At 32.4% G+C, this 24484-nt stretch overlaps 1 protein-coding gene across 3 annotated transcripts in view; it reads left to right on the top strand.

Moving 5' to 3' along the window:
* Positions 1-24484, top strand: part of LOC140451567 (WD repeat-containing protein 46) — a 341290-nt gene that overhangs the window by 301385 nt on the left and 15421 nt on the right. For 2 of the 3 annotated variants that reach the window (XM_072545418.1, XM_072545416.1), the window contains exon 8: positions 18720-19057. The exons of the other annotated variant lie outside the window; for it this stretch is intronic. In XM_072545418.1, coding sequence (XP_072401519.1) covers positions 18720-18938 — 219 coding nt within the window. In that variant the 3' untranslated portion in view covers positions 18939-19057. Of the gene's footprint in view, positions 1-18719; positions 19058-24484 lie in introns of those variants that run through there. 3 annotated transcript variants of the gene reach the window in all.

Raw genomic sequence — 24484 nt, 5'->3', positions numbered from 1 at the left:
CTTGCTTTTCTTAGATACATCTCAATAAGATATAATAATACATGAACAATAGAATATAATTAAATAAAGAAAATCAAAATAATATTTCCCTATAATTTCATTCGTTTTTACCAATGAACCTTAACGACATAAAGATTCATAAGAACTACTTGAATTTGTCAGCGCATGCGTTCTGGCTATAACAGAACCTCACTTTTAAACTTTCTAACAATCAAAAATTTAGTTATTGCCGACAATTCAAAGAATTACCTCCTTTTAAATGTAGTTACATTGGGTTTTTCGATTAACCTTGGGTAAACCTTTGCGTTGTAAGTTCAAAGCTACCATACATTTCAAACCTTAAAAAAAACTTTTTTTGCACATATGTAGTAACAAAAAACACCACTATGTTACTAGCAAAGTTTTTTAATATTCTAACTCTACAATTCTAAGTTACGGTAAGATCAATAATGTTTTTAATAGATAATATATGGTAGCTAATTATAATTTATTCTCCTTCAGCCCTGAAGAAGCCAAATTAATTCTCTTTGGCGAAAACGTTCGGCGAAACAATTGATACTCATTAGAGTCTTTCTTGCAGATTTCCCCAATATTTAAGAGTTTACTATTTAACTTATCTGCAAAGATTAAATTTCTTTTCTTTTCTTCATCATCATCATTCTCAGCATATTCTACCGATTATGGTGTAGCGTCTCTTACATATTCATTCTTCATATCTGTCCACGATTGTCTAAAATTCGCTTTTCTGTGCCATGTTGTACCGACTTGTTTCCTTATGTCAGTCCCATCTTAAATTTGGACGTCTTTTTGGTCTCTTGACGTCTCTTGGATACCACAGTGTAATTCTAGTGGACCAGCTATTGTCAGTTCTTCTCGCTAAATGTCTCGCCCGCTGCCATTTTAAAGATTAATTCTATGGATTACATCAATAACCTTGGTTTTCTGTCTGATCCATTGTATTCTTTTTCGATCTTTCTTTGTTATACCTAGCATGCATCGGTCAATTGACTTTTGAGTGACTTTAAGTTTCGATATTATCTCTTTCTTTAGTGTCCAAGTTTTGCAGCCGTATGCCATGATTGGTAGTATACACTGATCGAATACTTTTTTTCTTCAGGTGGATTCGCATCTTCGATTTGAATATAACGTATTTCTACCAAAGATGCCCAAACTAGTTTCATTCTTCTGTTGATTTCTGGAAGTAAGGAGCCAGATTTATGTATTAATTGTCCCAGGTATACATACTCGTTTACTGTCTCAAGTGCAGTGTTGTTTATTATTACATCTTGGACATCTACTAGCTCGTTGTACATGGTTTTTGTTTTTGTCAAGTTCATTTTTAAACCAACTTCATTGCTAGCTGCATTTAGGTTGCTTATAAGTTCTTGTAGTTCTGCAGGATTATTAGCAATCAGAACGATGTCGTCTGCAAATCTTAGATGGCTGGGGGTATTCTCCATCAATGGATATTCCTTTATTCTGCGAGTTCATTTTGCTGAATATATTTTCTAGAGTTGCAGTAAAGAGCTTTGGTGATATTGCGTCTCCTTGTCGGACGCCTCTTTGTTAAAGTTTCTATGTACGGTTTGTCAATGCCTTGGTTGGTCAAAGCTTCTATTACTGCCGTGGGATATATAGAATCGAAAGCCTTCTCGAAATCTGTGAAGGTGAATGCTAACGGTATTTCATATTCTTTAGCTCTACTCATTAGTTCTCTAAGTGTATGAATATGATCTTCTTCTTCTTCTTCAAGTGCCCTGTCCGTTGCGAACGTTGGCTATTAACATGGCAATTCTGATCTTATTTGCGGCGCTTCTGAATAGTTCGACCGATGTGAGCCCGAACCACTTCCTCAGATTTTGGAGCCACGAGTGTCTTCTCCTGCCTGGCCCGCGCTTACTGTCTATTTTTCCCTGGACAATCAATTGCAGTAGACGGTACTTATCGTGTCTCAATATGTGGCCTAGATATTCAAGCTTTCTTTGTTTAATTGTATTCACGATTTCTTTCTCCTTTCCGATTCTTTGGATTACCTCTGTGTTGGTGACATGTTCGTTCCAACCTTTGCTGGAGACGGTCGCATAAATTTGTTTTTCGAGTACAAAAATATCTACTATTATAGTAACCAGTTCTTATTGGAAACTTTATCGTTAATTACGAATAGTAATTATCAGTGTTCTAAAAACGTAAACAAAATAAAACAAGTGCTATTTCCAAACGCCAAATACCGGCAAATAAAAGTCATAGGCGTATCATAAATAATTGTTCGTGATGTATAAAATATTTAATCGTGATACAGGATGGACATAGACAATCCGTTCTTAAATTCAAACAAAGTGAGCAGATCTCCGCCGAGAAGTTCAACTTCAGAAAAACACATTGCTAATCTGCAAATAACTACCATGCAACAACCATCGAGCAACAGAACCTTGTCTAGCGAACAACAAAGGAATGAAAATTGCTCAACCAATATAGTACTCCAAGAGACAGAGTCAACTGAGAATCCACATGAACAACCAGGTAACTCTTTTCTTTCTAATCATGCTTCTTCTTCTTCTTATCTACCGTCACAAATATACATCGCTAATCCACAAGATAACCAAGAAAACCAAGATCAAGAATGGAAAACTGTTCAAGCCCACAAACGAGCAAGAAATGACAGCCCTGGAGGTGATAAACAACTAAAACAAACAATAATGAGCATTACTGGCTCAAAGCACCCACACCAACGTCTAATAGATTTGCTAGCTTAGATGAAGTACCTGATGAGACCAACCAAACCAGAACTGATGCAGTTAAAGAAAGTATTCAACCCCCACCCATATTTGTTTCAGATGTAGGTGATATACAACCTCTTCGACAATTGTTAGAAACAATATCCCCTCTGGGATATTCCATCAAATGTCTCTATAACAACCAAGTAAAGATCCAGCCTTCAACTTCTGAATATTACCGAAACATAACCAAAGCACTCAATGAGAAAAATACACATTATTACACCTACCAAACAAAGGAAGAAAGAACATTCCGAGTTGTGCTTCGTAATATGCATCAGACAGCAGATAAAGACGCTTTAGTACATGAGCTAGGATTAATGGGACACGAAGTAACCAACATAGCTAATATATATAAGAATGGATCCAAAATAGCGCTTCCGCTCTTTTATATAGAATTAAAAACTAAGCCAAATAATAAAGACATATATGATGTGAGAGCACTCCAGAACATGATTGTGTCCTTCGAACCACCATATCCCAAACGTCAGGTTCCCCAATGTACCAAATGTCAACGCTACGGTCACACACAAAAATTCTGAAATATGCCTCCAAGATGCGTAAAGTGTGCAAGTAATCATCTTACTTTACACTGTCCAGGAAAAGAACGCAGCAATAACGTAAAATGCGTACTTTGTATGGGAAACCATCCGGCCAACTATAAAGGCTGCAGCGTATACAAACAAATACAAAAAGAAAAATTTCCCCGACTCAGAAAGAATCAAGAGATCCACAGAACAGACACCCATGAAACCAATAGTCAAAGAGTAACCCCTGGTGTTTCTTACGCTCAAAAAATTTCAGGAAATAGTCAAGCGGATGAAATCACAAATCAACAAACTAATGTCGGAAACCATTCAACGAAAATTGCCAACCTTGAAAACCTGATGACAAAACTAGTAGAGAGAATGGACACTATGCTTAATCTTCTTATGACTATGATTTCCAAAATGCACTAATGCAACACAGACTTAAAATAGCCGTCTGGAACTCAAATGGCCTAACGAACCACATCCAAGAAATAAAAATTTTCCTCGACGAGAAGAAAATTGATGTTATGCTTGTATCAGAAGCTCATCTAACAGACAAAAACTATATCAAAATTCCAAAATACATTGTCCACTACACAAAACATCCAAATGACAAGGCACACGGTGGCACAGCTATTATTATCAAATCTAATATAAAACACCATGAGTTAAATAAGCTCAGGGAAAAGTACCTGCAATCAACTAGCATTGTCATCGAAGACTGGCTAGGCAACCTTACCTTATCTGCGGTCTACTGTCCTCCTGGTCAACCAATCAACGAAAACAACTTTAGCACCTATTTCAGTTCTCTTGGACACAAATTCATAGCAGGAGGAGACTTTAACTGTAAACATCATCACTGGGGCTCTAGGGTAATTACAACAAGGGGTAGACAACTGCTGAAGTCAATAACAGGAAACAACCTACAACACATATCTACAGGAGAACCAACTTATTGGCCTACAGATCCAAATAAAACACCAGATCTCTTAGACTTCTGTGTGATTAAAGGTATCTCTCTTAACTATTTAGCAATAGAATCATGCTGGGACCTCTCTTCAGACCATTCTCCCATTCTAATTGACCTAGACTCCAAAATAATACTCAGAAATAAGCCTCCAGTGCTAACCAATAATCAAACAAATTGGAAAATATTCCGAAGCGCACTCGCAGAACAAATACCAACGAACTTGCCACTTAAAACAGAATTACAAATTGAAAATGCGGTACAATAACTTACTACCTCCATACAAAAGGCAGGTTGGATTTCTACTCCTGAACAAACAACATGGAAGGAAAGCATAAACTGTTCGCAAAGTGCAAAAAACCTGATCGATGAGAAAAGAAAACTTAGGAAAAAGTGGCAAAACACACACGCTCCTATTGACAAACAAAATTTAAACAGAATTACCAGAAGACTTAAAAATCTATTAAAAGAAGAGAAAAACAGGGGGATCCAAACTTACTTAGAAAATTTGACTCCGTCCAAAGACACCAATTATTCTCTATGGAAGGCGACGAGAAAGGTAAAAGGTCCACAAGACGCCATACCTCCTCTAAAAAATGTCAAAGGTAAATGGGCAAGAACAGACACAGAAAAATCTGAGACATTTGCTGAACATCTTTCTACAGTATTTAGTCCATTTAACAGAGTAGTGCCATTAGAACAAGAAGAACCATTTAATTCTTTTCTTGAGGCTCCATATCAAATGGATCTACCAATCACCAAGTTTAATATTAAAGAAGTAAAACAGATAATAAAGAATGAGATACAACCCAATAAGGCTCCGGGATTCGACCTCATAACGGGAAAGATCCTCCAGGAACTAACCAATGACTGTTACAGAATAATCAAGGCCACTGTCTTTTCTCGTTGGTTGGCGTGGTTTCTACCTGTTGCTCTCATTTCACCGACAGCAACTAAGAAGCTTAAGAGTGGTAACTTCATTATATTTTTTAAATATCACTATAATTGAATCTTAATAAATTTAATAATGTTACCTAAAGTTAAAATTAAATTCAACTAATAATATTCTGTTGGAAGTGCATCTATGATCTTTTTAGTTCTCTGAAAATTAATGTTTTTTACTTAAGTTGTTTACATATTTTTTATATACATGTACAATTACCACATGGTCTTTTGCTGTGCTGTTTGGGTTCATTTGTAAACTGTATTTAGTTCCAATTAATTGTTTATACAACATAATCTTATAATGTCCATTGTCGTAAGCTTTTTTACATACACTACCGAGCATAAAATTAGGGTCACCCCGTAATTTGAATTTATTTTAGAAATTATTATTCTGTTTTAACTATTTTCGGTTGTAACATAGTTTATTAATGGATTTCTTGAAAAAAAAAAAATTGTTGTCGTTGTTGTTTCGACAAGCGTCGTTGTTGTTTTTGAGATAAAAGGGCCCGTTAGCCTAATTCCTAAAAACCGTTATCAGCACAGTTTTTGTTTCTATGGTTTTAACGTCAATTGTAAATTGTGTGTGAATTGTTATCACTGCCAGTGTATTACAATGAGCATAAATTCTGTTGTGGCGGCGAGAATTGTGGCGGCGTTAGAAGATGACCACGGTCAGCACGAAACTGCGAGAAACGTTGGTGTAAGTCTCTCGAGAGTATGGCAACGGTACGAAGAGACCGGTCTGCTTACTCGAAGACCTGGTTCAGGTCGAGGCAGGATTAAAACAGCTAGAGATGACCGCTTTGTCGTTTCTAGTGCTTTGAGAAACCGAACGGTCACGGCAGTTTCTCTTCGAAATCATCTGCAAGAAGTGAGAAATGTAAACATAAGTGAATGTACAGTTAGGAGACGACTTCATGCTGCTGGTTTATCTTCTCGAACTAGAGTAACTGGACCGCCGCTTTCCCGTGAACACCGAATTGCCAGATTGAATTTTGCACGAGAACACTTGGCTTGGACAATGCAGGATTGGAGTCGTGTATAGTTTTGAATCGAGATTTTGTTTTACGGGCTCAGACAAACGTGTAAGGACGTCCAGGTGAGAGATATGCTCGAGCATGTGTTGCCGAGCGTCTTCCATTTGGTGGAGGGTCAGTTATGGCATGGGGAGGCATATCGTTTGATGCTTGCACGGAGTTAGTCTTTATCGAGAATGAGACATTGACAACGCATAGGTACCTGACACAGATTCTGGAAGACCATGTTTTACCGTTTATGGTTATTCTTGGAGACGACGCAACATTTATGCATGATAATGCACGGCCCCACACTGCTAGGATAGTTACTGAGTATCTTGACGAGGTTCAAATCACACGATTTGTTTGGTCTGTTCGCAGTCCAGATATTAATCTCATAGAATATGTTTGGGATGAGATGAAGAGACGTTTACGGAGTCATGTGCCGGCCCCCAGAAATTCGAGAAAGCTTCGCGACATATTGGTGCAAGAATGGAATAATCTTCCGCAGAATGTGATCCAAAATCTGATCCAAAGCATGCCTCGTCGTTTGCAAGCTGTTATCACTGCCAGAGGAGGGAATAGTCGCTACCGAAGTTCTTAAAATTTCTTTTTTTCAACAAAAAGCACATCAAATTAAAATTGTCCCTTTTCAATATTTAGTATATCAAAGGAAAATTCTTCATTTCCATTATTTTTAATAAACCTTAAACGACAAAAAGTTGTTTTCTTTAAGCAATCCGTTAGTAAACTATGTTACAACCGAAAATAGTTAAAACAGAATAATAATTTCTAAAATAAATTCAACACGGGGTGACCCTAATTTTATGCTCGGTAGTGTATTTAATATCATTTAATGCTACATATCTTTTTGAGGTAACACACTTATAATAACTTGTCTATGGATGTTTGGTTTTTCATATTGTTCTTTTTAGACGAACTGATGATGCTTTCTGATTAGAAAGCGAAACGTTTTCAATAAATAGATGAAGTAGCCACCTTCTTTGTCTTTTTTTCTTCTCCACTTTGACCGAAAAACCCACCACTCTTCGAGTGTTCCTTAATTTATATATATATATATATATATATATATATATATATATATATATATATATATATATGTATATATATTATTGTGATATTTAAAGTCTTGGTGCGCCAAGCAATAATTAGCTAATTAATTTTTTTTTTGATTAATTAAAATTATTTAAATGATATGATTATGACTCTATCACAATTTTTAATTCTTTTATCTCAGGGTTAAATTCGTGCTTCAATATCTATGCTATTACATGTGAAAGGTAAGGTCCAGAGAATACCGGAATAATAAAAAACACGTATGATCTAACACTATATATTGAAATAAAAATAATGAAATAATTCACACTCAAAAGTTTTCAATAAACAAATCTCATATAATGATTCTCAAAAATTTTGTTCTACGTACGTGAACAATCAAATTTAATGGTACAAACAATATTAATTGAAATCTCAAAATCCCAAACTATTCTAACTCTCCTAATCAAAATATTTATATCCTTTCTCAATTACGTGTAAAAATTTTGTTATCAATAAAAGAAAAAAAACTGCAGAAACAAAAATATCTTTCTCTGATGATGAGTGGTCCAAATCCTTGTTCCTTGTAGACTATATTATCTCCTCTCAACCGCTCCCTATGTAAACAGCAATCTTACACAGATTGTTGCAAGTATATCGTCCTTAATGATCTCCTTCAAAAGCACAAATCATTCAAATTATGATAGCCTTTCTCCTCTCGATAAACTGAATCTCTCGTTGGCCCGAGTGAAAAATGACTCTTGGAATATCTTCTCTTTACGATAAACTGAATCTCTCGTTGGCCTGAACAGTGACTCTTGGAATATAAGTAGAGAAATATGACTTACAATATTTTGCTGCTTCAGCTTCTGTCAGATACACTAACTCCACAAAACCTCACTAACATTCCACTACTGCTTGCTACATTTCAGGAACCGCCAGAGAACAATCACCGTTCCTCTCACAGACTTGGAAACCAACTGATTCTATCTTTTCTCTCTCCTCAATCTCGCTAAACTTTTTCCTACATACTTATCCAACCTTTTTCAATCTCCGCCAATCAAAACTCGTCACAATTCCCCCATTTTTTCATTTCGATAACAAACAAATTTTTACCTATAATTATAAAATTTCCTAAAACTTATTTACAAATAATATTTTCTATAATTCTTAAAACTAACAAAAACCACTTTCTAAAATCTCTTCTATATGTCTCTAATCACTGCATTAATGTATTTTGGAAAACCCCGTTCAATTGTCTTTTTGTTTTCACTTAAAATTATGCGGGTCACTCAAGTATAACAAAGAAATAATTTATGCAAAGCTTATATTTTGTTTAGTACAGGTAATTCAAGAAATTAATAACTCTCCTTCTTCGAAATGTTTGTTGGATATTATCCTACTTATCTGAATTATTTTAATGTTATTGAATTTTGAAATATTTTTAAACAAACCAATATTTTTCTCGATTTTACATATCATAACAATATATATATATATATATATATATATATATATATATATATATATATATATAAGAAAAAAGAAGTACTTGTGACTCGTTTGGAAAAAATATATAACTGTTTTGGATGGGTTGGAGTCAATAAAAGGGCTATTGGTTAACTATTTTTTTATATCTCGAGCTTTCAATTGTGTTTACAATTATTATCAAGAGCTAAAAAAGACAAAATATCTTACAAGGTTGAACTAGAAAGAAAAAACAATTTTTGTTAACTTACCAAATAAAAATTAGTTTAGTAAATAAAAATTACTGCTAATACATCTTAAAAATAATTAATATAAAAAAATGTCCCAATCTAATAAATGCTTCTCTGAAAATTTTTAGTATAATTTTGAATACATTTTTTTAATACAAAAACAATTGAATTTATAAATAAGTTAAAATAGTAACCAATTACAAATAAGCCTCAATGTCATTAATGCCAACTTCCCTTTTACATCATCGGACTGGGAATATTCATCATGATGCTCGGAAATTATGTGACAGGTTTGGAAGAAATATTATTAATTTAGAGATTAAAATCGCTTTTGCTGATATTAACTTTTTTGAAAGAAAATTACATGAGTTACGTACCAAGGCTTACAATATCTTAAATTTCCACACATTTAATGAATTTAATCGTAGACAAAGAATTAAATACAACACATAATTTCATAAAATCAAAAAAATACAAATTAATAAGTTCAATAAATTAAAAATAGAAGCTTTTGATAAGATAAAATTTCAAGAAAAATGGTTTAAAAATCTAACATATATTCATTTTCCTTTTGAAATTAAAAAATTTTTAGCATTAGGACCTAAATTTTCTTTATGTCCTTCCAAATCTGATATTAGAGTTCCTAATTTACTTTCTGATATTGAATCAATAATCAGACCAGTTAATGATAGTCAAAAGGATGTTGTTAGATTTAAATGTACAAACGTTATTACAAACTTTTTGCATAAAGAAGTCAAAGATCATTTTTTAAATAAATACTATGTGCAAACTAAACTTTTTCTTAAAAACCATCCTGAAATTTACATTGTCAAAAGCGATAAAGATAAGGTAACTGTTGTAATGTACAAAGAGGATTACCTACAAAAAACTGGAGAACTCTTAAATGATACTAAGTATTACACTACACTTAGAAGGAGTCCTGTTTGTACTTTGCAACAAAAAGCAAATTGTCTAGTATCTAAATTAAACATAAAGAAATTTATTGATAATAAAAAAGCAAAAGAGCACAAAATTTATAATTCTATTGCTCCACGGTTTTATGCTCTACCAAAAATACATAAACCAACTTTATCTATTAGACCAATTGTTTCATCTTTATGCCCTCCTAATGGACCAATAGCACAGCTCCTCACTGACATCTTAACTAATGCTTATAATTTAAACAACAATTTTTACATTAAAGATTCATTTGATTTTAGTTCTTTCATTAATAATTTCCAATTACCACAAAATTATGTTTTAGTTAGTTTTGATGTAACATCTCTTTTTACTAATTTGCCTTTAGATTTAATCATAAGTAGTGTTGAAAAACATTGGAATGAGATTTCTCAACACACTAATATTGACTTATTACATTTCAAAACACTTATCAACTTTGTTTTTGATTCTAATATTTTTATATTTAATGGTGTCTTTTATAAACAAATTTTTGGTAGTCCTATGAGATCTAGTCTTTCACCCATTCTAAGTAGCTATGTCATGGATGATGTTATCAGTGATTGTATCAACAATTGCACTTTTTTCATTCCTTTTATTAAAAGATATGTAGATGATTTAGTTTTGGCACTTCCTAAACACAAAATTCATGAAACAGTCAACATTTTCAACAGACATAATCAACATATACAATTTACAGTTGAGGAAGAGGTAGATAATTCTCTACCATTCCTTGACATGAGAATTGCAAGAAATACAGACAATATGTTGAAAACCAGATGGTTCAGAAAACCCATATGTAGTAATAGATTTATAAGCTATTACTCTCATCATCCAAATAAGATGAAAATGAACCTTATAACAGGATTAAAAGAACGTGTTTTAAAACTTTCTCATCCAGATTATCTACAAGAAGATCTTCAATTATTAAAAAATATTCTAATTGAAAACTCTTATCCTCCAGATATGCTACATAGGATGCTTTTTTCTAATATTGGTAATATAAATAACTTAACACCATTTTTTGCTAAATCTCAAAACATTGTATCTAACAATCAGAACATCTATTATCATTCACTACCTTTTATACCATCATTAACACCTAAATTAATACAAACACTAAAGGTTATTGACAATATAAAAATAGCAACAAAGAACATCAAAACTATTTCATCTTTATATTCCAAAACTAAATATCCTATAGACAAATTTGAAAAAACGAATTTAGTATACAGCATTAGTTGTACTCAGTGTGAGGCTGAATATGTTGGTGAGACCGGAAGAAATCTTTCAAATCGCATTATTTCTCACAAAAGTGATTGCAGAATTAAAAAACCATCTTGTGCTTTGGCAGAGCATGTAATCGATAAAGACCATATTATGGATTTTGATAACATTAAAATTTTATGTAGTGAAAGTAATAAATTTAAAAGGCCTTTTTTGGAAATGGTTTGTATTAGCAAAAGTGATAATAATTTAAACAAAAGATCAGAAATTCAAAATCTAAGCAAAATTTATAATTATATTCTTTCTTTATGATTTATATGTAAAACTTGTAAAATGTCATATTTAATTCTCCATATATCTGTTACATTTTTTCAGACATCTGTCAACGGTGAATAAATCTTCTTCTTTTTTGTTACTAAACAAAAAAGAATGTTTAAACGAAATTTTATTTTTGGCAATATAATTGTCAAGAATAAAAATTTTAAGTTGGCATTAATGACATTGAGGCTTATTTGTAATTGGTTACTATTTTAACTTATTTATAAATTCAATTGTTTTTGTATTAAAAAAATGTTTTCAAAATTATACTAAAAATTTTCAGAGAAGCATTAGATTAGGACATTTTTATATTAATTATTTTTAAGATGTATTAGCAGCAATTTTTATTTACTAAACTAATTTTTATTTGGTAAGTTAACAAAAATTGTTTTTTATTTCTAGTTCAACCTTGTAAGATATTTTGTCTTTTTTAGCTCTTGATAATAATTGTAAACACAATTGAAAGCTCGAGATATAAAAAAATAGTTAACCAATAGCCCTTTTATTGACTCCAACCCATCCAAAACAGTTATATATATATATATATATATATATATATATATATATATATATATATATATATATATATATATATATATATATATAGTAAACCCTTCAATCTAGGGGAAATCTGCAAGAAAGACTGTGATGAGTATCAATTGTTTCGCCGAACGTTTTCGCCAAAGAGAATTAATTTGGCTTCTTCAGGGCTGAAAGAGAATAAATTATAATTAGCTACCATATAGAATTGTAGAGTTAGAATGTTAAAAAACTTTGCTAGTAACAACATAGTGGTGTTTTTTGTTACTATGTGCAAAAAAAGTTTTTTTTAACGTTGGAAATGTATGGTAGCTTTGAACTTATAACGCAAAGGTTTACCCAAGGTTAATCGAAAAACCCAATGTAACTACATTTAAAAGGAGGTAATTATTTGAATTGTCGGCAATATCTAAATTTTTGATTGTTAGAAAGTTTAAATGTGAGGTTCTGTTTTAATCAGAACGCATGTGCTGACAATTCAAGTAGTTCTTTTGAATCTTTATGTCGTTAAGGTTCATTGGTAAAACCGAATGAAATTAAATCCCAGTATAGAGAAATATTATTTTATATTTTCTTTTTTAATTATATTATATTGTTCATGTATTATTATAATAATATCTTATTGAGATGTATCTAAGAAAAGCAAGGGAATGTTATCTTTTTTAGTTAATGAAAATTAATTATTAAAGTAGGTTAGTTGTTAATGGATATATCAGTCAAGTTAATTATCTGTGATGCTGTATTGTTCTTGGTAGCTGATTTAAGTAAGAAGTGGTATATATCGCTTAGATTCTTAATGTCACTCTTAACATTAATAGAGAAATCGATAAGGAAAATATAAGACTTTTCAATGAACTATCTTTTAGATTTATTGTTCTCACGGTGGAGAATTGTAGTGTTAGTATAGTCCATGAGATGGCCAGTGGAATGGACATGTTTGGCTAATGCACAACGGTCAGGGTGAAGTCGAGAATCACTTTTGTGTAGTGTAATACGTGATTTCAATAATTGAGATGTTTGGCCGATGTAGGAATTGCTGCAAGAGAGGTATGGAATGTTGTAGACAATGTTACTAAGCCTATCTATGGGAGTCTTATCTTTTATCTTAGAATAAAGATTATTAATTGTTAGGGCTGATCTACAAGCCACATTAAGTTTAATGTTGTTATTATTATTACCAAAGCTATTTTCAACACTTTTCCGAATCCTTGTTAACCCCGGAGTGATATCTCTGAAATATGGTAATGAAAAATATTTGTTGATAGGTGTATCCGAGAGTGGGTTCCCACTTAAGACATCAGGATCAGCATTGTTAGTCGCGAAGGAAGGTGAAATATCTTCGTTATGGATAGTATTAAACAAAATCTTATTCACTAATGGTGTTGGATAAGCGTTTGAAATAAAAAGTTTCTGTAGGATTTGTAGGTTTTTTGTATGAAATGAAGGATCTGATAGTTTTATTACTCTATTTTTCATCTGTTTGATTAAGTTGACTTTGGTAGAATTATTATGGTAAGAGTGGTAGTTAAGGTATCTACCAGAATGGGTCGGTTTTTGATACCAATCTATTTTAATGTTGTTGTTTTCCCTGATCATCCTTATGTCGAGAGAGGGGACGGACCAATTACCATCTTCCCTCTCTATAGTGAACTGGATGTAGGGGTCATAACCATTGAAAGTATCTAATAGTTCATCTACCTTGTCATTGGGTATAGCCAAAATGATATCATCAACATATTTTTTAATAAATGGAATTTGAAAGGATAGTAAAGGAATGACTGAGTCTAATACATAATCCATAACGTAAGTTGCAATGATAGGAGAAATCTTTGCTCCCATAGGGGTACCGAAAGTTTGTTGATAGAATTTACCATTAAATGAGAAGTGTTGTTAAAGAGAAATTTGACGATGCTGATGAATCTGTCATAAGACATGGAACAACAACCTCTAATACGGTCCCAGTTGATCTCTATTGATGTCAAACATATTCCTAGATGAACGTTGCTGAATAAGGATACAACGTCAAGGCTAACGAGGACATAATTTGATGGTAGTATGTAACCATTATATTTATTTACCATCTCAAAAGAATCTTTTTTAATATTGAATTTCATAATTATGTGCATTAGTAAGTATGTCTGTAACAAAAGCTGAGATATTTTCAGTGGGAGTTCCAATGGAAGCTACTATGGGACGAACCGATAGTGTTGGTTTGTGGATTTCTGGCAAAGCATAAAACTTTGCAATGTTCTCATTATATGTTGTTAGATTTTTCTTTGTGTTACGGTCAATCTCATTGGAAGAGGCTAAGGATGCGATTAATGTATTGCATTTCAAATTAAAAGTGAAACTGGAACAAACCATGAAGTGGAAATATCCACACACGAACACCACGTGCTTTGTATTGCATTTCCTTTGTAGACAAGAAGTGGGATTGGATGTAAGTGAAATGTAAGATCTATCATTCTCAATGAGAGAAGAACACAGTTGTAAGTAGTGAGTTCTTTCTAAGATGACTGTAACATTATAGACATAACTTTGTCTGCTTTTGTCACTAAGAGCTTAGGATTACATTTAAGAAATTTTTTAGTTTTAGTATATAAGTTATGAAAAAAGTATTAGATGATTTAGAAGTATTCAAAATGTGATTAGTGATAATGTTGGTGGTTCTTGACCGGATTAAGTTTTGCTCTAATTCAGATGGCAATGAAGAAATTATGTATTCTAAGTCTGCTAAAAGTTTTCATTGCCATCTGAATTAGAGCAAAACTTAATCCGGTCAAGAACCACCAACATTTATCTGTGATGTTGTATTGTTCTTGGTATCTGATTTAAGTAAGAAGTGGTATATATCGCTTAGATTCTTAATGTCACTTTTAACATGTCTTATATTTTCCTTAACGATTTCTCCATTAATGTTAAGAGTGACATTAAGAATCTAAAAGATATATACCACTTCTTACTTAAATCAGATACCAAGAACAATACAACATCACAGATAACTAACTTGACTGATATATCCATTAACAACTAACCTACCTTTATAATTAATTTTCATTAACTAAAAAAGATAACATTCCCTTGCTTTTCTTAGATACATCTCAATAAGATATAATAATACATGAACAATAGAATATAATTAAATAAAGAAAATCAAAATAATATTTCCCTATACTGGGATTTAATTTCATTCGGTTTTACCAATGAACATTAACGACATAAAGATTCAAAAGAACTACTTGAATTGTCAGCACATGCGTTCTGGTTAAAACAGAACCTCATATTTCAACTTTCTAACAATCAAAAATTTAGTTCTTGCCGACAATTCAAATAATTACCTCCCTTTAGATGTAGTTACATTGGGTTTTTCGATTAACCTTGGGTAAACCTTTGCCTTTGAAGTTCAAAGCTACCATACATTTCCAACGTTAAAAAAAACTTTTTTTGCACATAGTAACAAAAAACACCACTATGTTGCTACTAGCAAAGTTTTTTAACATTCTAACTCTACAATTATAAGTTACGGTAAGATCAATAATGTTTTTAATAGATAATATATGGTAGTTAATTATAATCTATTCTCTTTCAGCCCTGAAGAAGTCAAATTAATTCTCTTTGGCGAAAACGTTTGGCGAAACAATTGATACTCATTAGAGTCTTTCTTGCAGATTTCCCCAACATTTAAGAGTTTACTATTTAACTTATCTGCAAAGATTAAATTTCTTTTCTATATACATATATATATATATATATATATATATATATATATATATATATATATATATATATATATATATATATATATATATATATATATAAATATATATATATATATATATATATATATATATATATATATATATATATATATATATATATATATATATATATATATATATACCATGAACCTATTTTTGTCAGATGATTTTAGGGTTTTTACAAGAAATTTATAAACATGAATAAATATCCACTAGGAAACTAAGTTCCTGTAGCTGGCTGTATACCATGTATCACAAAAAATTTTATTTCAAATCCTTAGTAAAAGGTATATAATAAAATACCCAAACGGGCTATATCACAAATACACTACAGAACGTTTTTTGAATGTAAATTCCATCATCAGTGTAACCTAAAAGCATATAACCACTTTAATTAAAAAGAACGTAAAATTTAAAATGTTGACTAAGGTTATGCAAAATGTGGTTAATACTTACAAAGTATACATGCTATGAGCCACTAAAATATATGGGTGAAGACCCTTTAAATGTTATTAATTTATAGATATGTTACATTATATGTTATTATAAATTAGGATGTTTAAGTTACCGTTGGAATTGGTAACATGGCAACGTATGGCTCTACATCGGTTACATGGTCCTGAGACAAAGTGTCTTCGAGGACCTGTTGATAACAACTGATAAAAATGACAATATTGACATGTTAGGACGGATGTCGGAACAAAGCAGTCAGTGCAACTTTTGGTAGTTGTCTTAAAATGACAGAAGCCAGCATTATTTAAAATTGAATAAATTAAAATTATAATAATATAACAGTATCAACCATCAATGTATGTTGAAAAGCATTGAAAAAATTTGTTTTATAAATTAATTTAGGTAGACTGAAGTACATGAAATTTTGTAGGTATCGATAGGCAACCAACTATACATGTGTCTAAATTTGTTTGTTCTTAACTAAAGATTTTAACAACAGGTCCTGTATGTTACGAAACATTTGGGAGCTAGAAAATAGTGAAAAGACATATGTAGGAAGATGGTTCTATAAAATTTATTGTTGAGGAGTGATACAGTAAATGATATGTTTGAATGTGCTGTTGAGATGAAATTTGAATATGAAAAGAATGTTTTGTAATGTAATGTTCATGTATTAAGTTGTAAGTTAAGCAATACATGAACATTACATTACAAAACATTCTTTTCATATTCAAATTTCATCTCAACAGCACATCCAAACATATCATTTACTATATCACTCGTCAACAATAAATTTTATAGAACCATCTTCCTACATATGTCTTTTTTACTATTTTCTAGGTCCCAAATGTTTCATAACATACAGGACCTGTTGTTAAAATCTTTAGTTAAGAACAAACAAATTTAGACACATGTATAGTTGGTTACCTGTCGATACCTACAAAATTTCATGTACTCCAGTCTACCTAAATTAATTTATAAAACAATTTTTTTTAAAGATTTTTCAACATAAGTATATGACAAATTCACATTACAGACTACAACATTGATGGTTGATACTGTTATATTATTATAATTTTAATTTATTCAATTTTAAATAATGCTAGCTTCTGTCATTTTTAGACAACTAACGTAAGTTGCACTGACTGTTTTGTTCCGACATCCGTCCTAACATGTCAATATTGTCATTTTTATCAGTTGTTATCAACAGGTCCTCGAAGACACTTTGTCTCAGGACCATGTAACCGATGTAGAGCCATACGTTGCCATGTTACCAATTCCAACGGTAACTTAAACATCCTAATTTATAATAACATATAACGTAACATATCTATAAATTAATAACATTTAAAGGGTCTTCACCCATATATTTTAGTGGCTTATAGCATGTATACTTAACCAAAGTAATACCAACATACAAAAACTTCAACGTTTCCAATCGAAAGTACTGCGCCAGATCTGTAATGCCCCTTGGTATATCACGAACCACAGATTACATCACGATTTACAGCTACAAACAGTTTGCGAAGCAATATCTGCTGTAAACTCTGTATACAAGAACAGACTATCCTGCCATCCAAATCCGCTGGCCACGGATCTGCTCAACATTTCACACGTAAGAAGATTAAAACGACCAGACCCTTTGGACCTCTAGTAAATCAGGAAAAATAGAACATAGTGTCATGGTGCGGTGAAATAACAAGTTTCTATTCAGGTGTTTTCTAAATCTTTCCTTAATTTGTGTTTTTGCCTTGTAATTCTCATATGTGTGTCAGTGATGTTTACCTGTATTAAACTCTGTTTGTTAAGTTCAAATTAGCTGATATATCATAGATTATATTTATGTTATCTTTTACCTGGGTGCTCGCCACTGGGCAGCTTCCCACTATGTTATTGTACATATATTATACATATTGCTTATTGTTTATAATGAGACAGATTGCAATAAACATTGGATGTTAAATAAAAAAAAAAAAAAAAAAAAAATTTTGCATAACCTTAGTCAACATTTTAAATTTTACGTTCTTTTTAATTAAAGTGGTTATATGCTTTCAGGTTACACTGATGATGGAATTTACATTCCGAAAACGTTCTGTAATGTATTTGTGATATAGCCCGTTTGGGTATTTTATTATATACCTTTTACTAAAGATTTGAAATAAAAATTTTTATTAATAAATATGTGTGTTTCTCTATTGATGGTTATAACACGACTCTCTTTTAAAAACTAACTAACTTATACTCATACTTATATATTTTATTAAGTATGTGTGTCACATAACAAACACTTCTTGGATCACATAATCACATTAACGCACTTACGTCTTGCAGATGACTGTTTCATCCCCGCATACCCCATAGGCATCACCGTCATAGAGGGTATTGTTTATTACAACATGCATTTTGTTTGTTAGATTAGGTATTAATGATCAATTTTAAACACATTTTTCATTCTTTTAGCATTTAAAACCACCAAAAATTAATTATGAGCCAAGAATAAAAGCGAAGGGAAAAGGTGGATCTGTTAATATGGCACGGAATAAGAAAATGTTGCAAGAAGAAAGAAAAAAAGAATATGTGAAAGAAAAACGTCAACTTATCTCGAAAAATAAACCAGAACATGTAACAAAAACAAAACCTGCTCATGTGCTTGATCGATTTCTACCAAAACTTAGTTGATACTATTTTAAATAAAAAATTTCGACCAAACTTAATGCTTGTTCCTATTTTTAAGTATCCTAAATATTACTCATACTTGTTTAAGGAAATCTTTAATAAAAAAATTAAGTTTAATGAAACGCGCCGTTTTTTTAAACTTGTAACCTCAAATTTCTGTGAATTCTAGAGCTTTTAGCTCGGCATGTTGGTCACAATTTCATGTAACCTGCCACCGTTTGGGCGTTATTTAAGTGTAAATGAACCCTCGAACCTTGGGAGATTTTTTCGTGTAAAGCTCAAAACTCGGATGGATTAGAATGTGGGTGAAACTACGAACTGGAGAAAGCCACCTGCGAACGGCCTCGGTTTTTGCGGCGATGTGTTGGTTGTGAATAAAACTTTCAGGGGGGGAGGGGGGTTGGTAAAACGTAACCTTGTTTTATTAAGATCATACAAGGAAACTCAAAAGGATGACATACATAAAAAAAGGAATAAGATCTGATATAAACTAACCTCGATACATAAAAAAATAGAATAAAAGCTTACCTTATTGCATATTATATATTACCTGATTTTTTGGCGAAATTAAATTTTCGTCTTATCTCTGTCCTTTGATTTTCAACGTTGTCATTTCACCAGTGATTTCCCTAATAAATTTTTGTGCTTTCCTTTATGCTTTGGTTCACTATGGTAGTCCAGTTAGGAACTCTTCTTTCCTAAGATTTGGTTCTATCTTTGAGAAATTTTAGTTGAGAAATTACTTTAGATTATTTAGGCTTAGCACGTGTTGATGCTTTGACATGTGTTATCATCAATATGCACTGCTTATCACAGTTATGGTATATTACCTATTGAAATCTGCTTTAGCCTTAGGCTATAAATTTATTCAATATATAGATAGTGAATATCCCTAATAGCCCACGAACGTCCAGTGGACATCCATAGTACGTCCTTCACGAACTTTAAGGACGTCCCTCGAATATCCGCTTTGGTCCCAAGGACGTCCTTTTAACGTCCTATATTGGTCCGAATGTCGCTGTGCCAAACGTCCAATGGACGTCTATTCTAGACCTTAATCAGACGTCTGGTGGACTTATGTGAGAGACTTTTAAGATGTCCCTCGGACGTCTATTTTAGCGCTGAGAATGAACATTAGACGTCTAACGCCATCGCGTCGTACGAAGTACAAAAAATGGCGTCATCCTGTTCATATTAAGAACGTATTTTGGGAAATAAAAGATAAATTTTTAAAGGGATTTACAGTTATTATTAAATATTACATTAGATATTATACATTTATTTTCATAAAAAAGATACATATACATAAATTTTCATAACATTATAGGAATTTCTTCTTAGGGTGTCTGTCCGTTCCGAACGTTGGCGATCATTCTGGCTATGATGAATTTGTTGGTTGCTATACGGAATAGCTGTGTTGAGGTCTTTCTATACCATGCTCTCAGGTTAGCAAGCCAGGATATTCTTCTTCGTCCTGGGGCCCTTTTCCCTTCAATTTTACCTTGCAAAATGCATTGGAGTAGCTCGTATCTGGCTTGATTTCTGATTATATGTCCCAAGTACTGCAGTTTACGGCCCTTCGATGTTGACCAAATCCGCAGTTGTGTTCATCCTCCGCAGTACTTCTTCATTGGTGACTTTGTCTGTCCATGGTATCTTAAGGATCCTTCTGTATAACCATGGCTCAAAAACCTGAAGTTTTGATAGAGTTTCCGCCTTCAATGTCCACGTTTCTACTCAAGAGTATTTTCAAGAATAACATAAACTACTGCGTCTGCAATTGGAAGAAGTCTGTCATTTTTAACTGCTTTAAATTGTCCAGTATTCTATCTATCATATTTTCTAAAGATGTGAAACAGTTTTATGCTTCTTCATTTGCGTTTTTTCTTTGGATAAAGTTTCTGACAACCTTTATAACACTTTCCACATCTTGTCTATTAGGACCTATATATTATTAGGTGTTCAGAAATGTAAAATAATGAGGATTATTTAAATTTGCCGCGCATTTGTAGACGGGGCCTTAGCTGTATTGGCGGTTGACACTTCATGTCTTGCCGAAAAAGAGAAGAGTCGCCACCCGCCAACCGAGAGTGACAGTCGGTCGAAAAAATAGGTTAACAGATGGCATGTCGATATAGTCGATATTATTTTTGTTATAAGAGTTTGGATAATAAATTTGGTATCTGTGCACATATCCTTTAATTTTTACTAGAGATACAGTCCACTAGCGAAGTTAAACCAGCGCACCAGTTACAAGGGCGAACAGAATCATTCAAGAGAACAAGAATGGTCTAACCTACGCCAACATAAAACATTTGGTCCTTCGAGCCGAATGTTTTTACATTACTGAAGTGCCAGAGGTGACCTAATTTATTGCAAGCAAACATCAAACAAGCAGCAAGTTGCCGACAAGGTTAAAGGATTTCAAGTTTTTTTATCAACTACCACTGTTTTTTACGAGTTCAACCACAAGGCGAAGCCGGTTTCATTTCCAGACAGTGAGGATTTGGATGTCGTCTTCACAGGTTGAAGTACTAAGGATTTGGTATTGTAAGTAGTCATTTAAATTTGTTTGGATTTATTCAGGTGGATGAGTGGTTTTGCATTTTTTATTCTTGATTTTACATTTACATGATGGAAGACACAGTTAATCCAGAATTACCACATATGCCAACTCAAATAGCATTACAAAGTCAAATTGCTAGATTTACAATTAGAAAAAACGCAGCAAGTAGTAAATTAAATAGATTTGTAGATTTTTTTCAGTCAGTGAGATTAGAAAAAACATCTGAAACTGAAACAATTCAGTTACAAACTAGATTGGATCAATTACAATTTGTATTAAATGAATTTTTAGCTTTACAATTAGAGTTACAATGTTTAGATGCTCAAAGCTTTGATGAATCAGAAACATTAACTTTTGAAAATACATATTACAGGGTGATTTCGGAAGCCAAAGAATATTTATCAAAACAAGGTGAGTCAAAAAAGTCATAATTAAACATATCTGTAGTTAAAGGTCAATCAAATATTCGTTTACCAACTATAGAATTGCCAAAATTTACTGGTTTATTTGAGGGATGGTTAGAGTTTCGTGATTTGTTTCTATCATTAATTCACAATTCTGATCACATGGAACACATTCAAAAATTTCATTATTTACGTGCATCACTAGAAGGTTCTGCTGCACAATGTATTAAATCCATAGCATTTGTAGCCGAAAATTATGAGTTAGCATGGAAAACACTATGTGACAGGTATGATGATAAATCATTAATTATTCACAATCATATAAAATCATTAGTGAACATAAAAGAATTAAAACCAGATGTTTCAAGCTCCTATAGAGATATTGTTGATTTAATCTCAATAAAACTAGCATCATTAGAAAGTTTAGGCGTTAATAAAAGTCATTTGGCAGATTTATTAATTATATTTATTGTCTCTAGTAAATTTGATAATGATACTATTGATGAGTGGGAGAAACAAATAGTAAATACAGATTTTCCTAATCTGGAAGATTTTATTTCATTTTTTATCAGATAGAGCAAATTTCATTGACAAGGTCAATAAACATAAAATCAAGCACAAGGTTTCATCTTTCAAACAGAAAGCGTTTGTGGTAAGTTCAGGTGGTCAACAGGATAAGCAGAATACATTATCTTGTTATTACTGCAAAAAACCTCATTTTTTATTTAAATGTAGTGAATTTTTGCAATTGCCAGTCAGTCAGAGGAGGCAAAAAGTAAGTTTATTCAAGATTTGTGAGAATTGTTTTCGTCAAGGACACCAAGTTACTACTTGTAAGCGTGGTCATTGTAGGCACTGTCCAGAGAAACACAATTCTTTGTTGCATGATTCCAAGATAACATATACCCATGTAGTTCACACAGGGTCGCATTTAGATCAAGTTTATAGTCGAGCTCAAGATTTTCAGAGCACAGATTCGCATTCAGATCAAGTCAATACTTCAGCTCAAAGTTTTCAGAGCATAGGTTCACAAGCAGGTCAGTTTTATACTTCTGGTCAAGGTTCTCAGAGCAAAGAGTCAACTACAGCTTATGGTAGTATATATTGTTCTTCAGCTCACAATCCTCAGAGTATAAATTTGATTTGAGTATAAAATTCAAGTCAAAACTGTCGACTTGAAGCAGATCCAACCTCATATTGTCAAAACAGACATACTAACATTACTGTACCAGTAGATACTCAGCTAAGGAGTACAGTCAGTAATGGGTTGCAAGTTTTAAATCAAGCTTCAGAATCAAATCAGGAAGCTAAACCAGATACAATAATCAAGAATTTTTGTAATCTTTCAACAAGTGGTCAGGTCTTATTAGCCACAGCTTTGGTACAAGTATTTGACAAACATGGAAATCAGCATATTTGTACAGCACTTTTAGATAATGCTTCAATGTCTAATTTCATATCAAAGGGCTTAGCAGATCGCCTAGGGATTACTCAACAAAGGGTTCAGTTGTCAGTATCAGGACTTGCACAGAATCAGTCTATGATTCAATCCTCTTGTAATGTAACAGTTAAGTCTCTCAGTAATCAGTTTCCATGTTCTCTTCAGTGTTTAGTTATTCAACAAATAACAGATGATTTGCCTAATGGGTATTTTTCTAAATCTTCATTACCGATTCCCAACAATATTACACTAGCAGATGCTAGGTTCAATGAACCCAAAAATATAGATATCCTCATTGGTGCAGATTCTTATTGGAATCTCATATGTACAGGTACGATTCACATAGGAAAACATCTACCAGTGCTACAAAAAACAGTTTTAGGGTGGATAATTTCAGGTCCACTTGGATTATCTAAATTAACATCAAATAATAGCAAATGTCATTTTACGAAAGTCACCGATTTAGAATCACAGGTCGCAAGGTTTTGGAAATTAGATACCATTCCGGACAACAAGCAGTTGTCAAATGAAGAACAGCAAGTGGAAGAACATTTCATAAACACAGTTCAACGTGATACATCAGGTCGATTCATTGTATCAGTTCCGTTAAAGGAACCAATATCAAGGTTAGGGAACTCAAAGGACATAGCAATGAAACAGTTTTACAGTTTAGAGAGAAAGCTAGCAGTCAACCCCCAGCTAAAGAAGTTATATTCAGACTTCATGAAAGAATCTGAAGAATTAAACCACATGACATGGTTTACTTCTAGTGATACTCAAATTACCTATTATTCACCACACCATGGTGTTTTAAAGGAAGAAAGTGACACTACCAATCTTCGTGTTGTTTTCAATAGTTCCGCATTGTCATCTTCAGGACATTCATATAATTCCATTAAAATGGTAGGTCCAGTAGTTCAAGATGAATTGTATTCAATTATGTTAAGGTTTAGACAACATAACATAGTAATTTGTGCAGATATATGTAAAATGTACAGACAAGTGATGGTACACAAAGGGTTCCATCCGTTGCAATTAATTGTTTGGAGAAACAATCCTAACGAAGAACTGCAGACATATGCGCTCAACAGAGTAGTGTATGGCACTGCAAGTGGTCCATATTTGGCCACGAGATGTC

Source organism: Diabrotica undecimpunctata, chromosome 1 (genome assembly GCF_040954645.1).
Source record: "Diabrotica undecimpunctata isolate CICGRU chromosome 1, icDiaUnde3, whole genome shotgun sequence".
Classification (NCBI taxonomy): Eukaryota; Metazoa; Arthropoda; class Insecta; order Coleoptera; family Chrysomelidae; genus Diabrotica; species Diabrotica undecimpunctata.
This window is presented reverse-complemented; position numbering and strand designations above follow the sequence as displayed.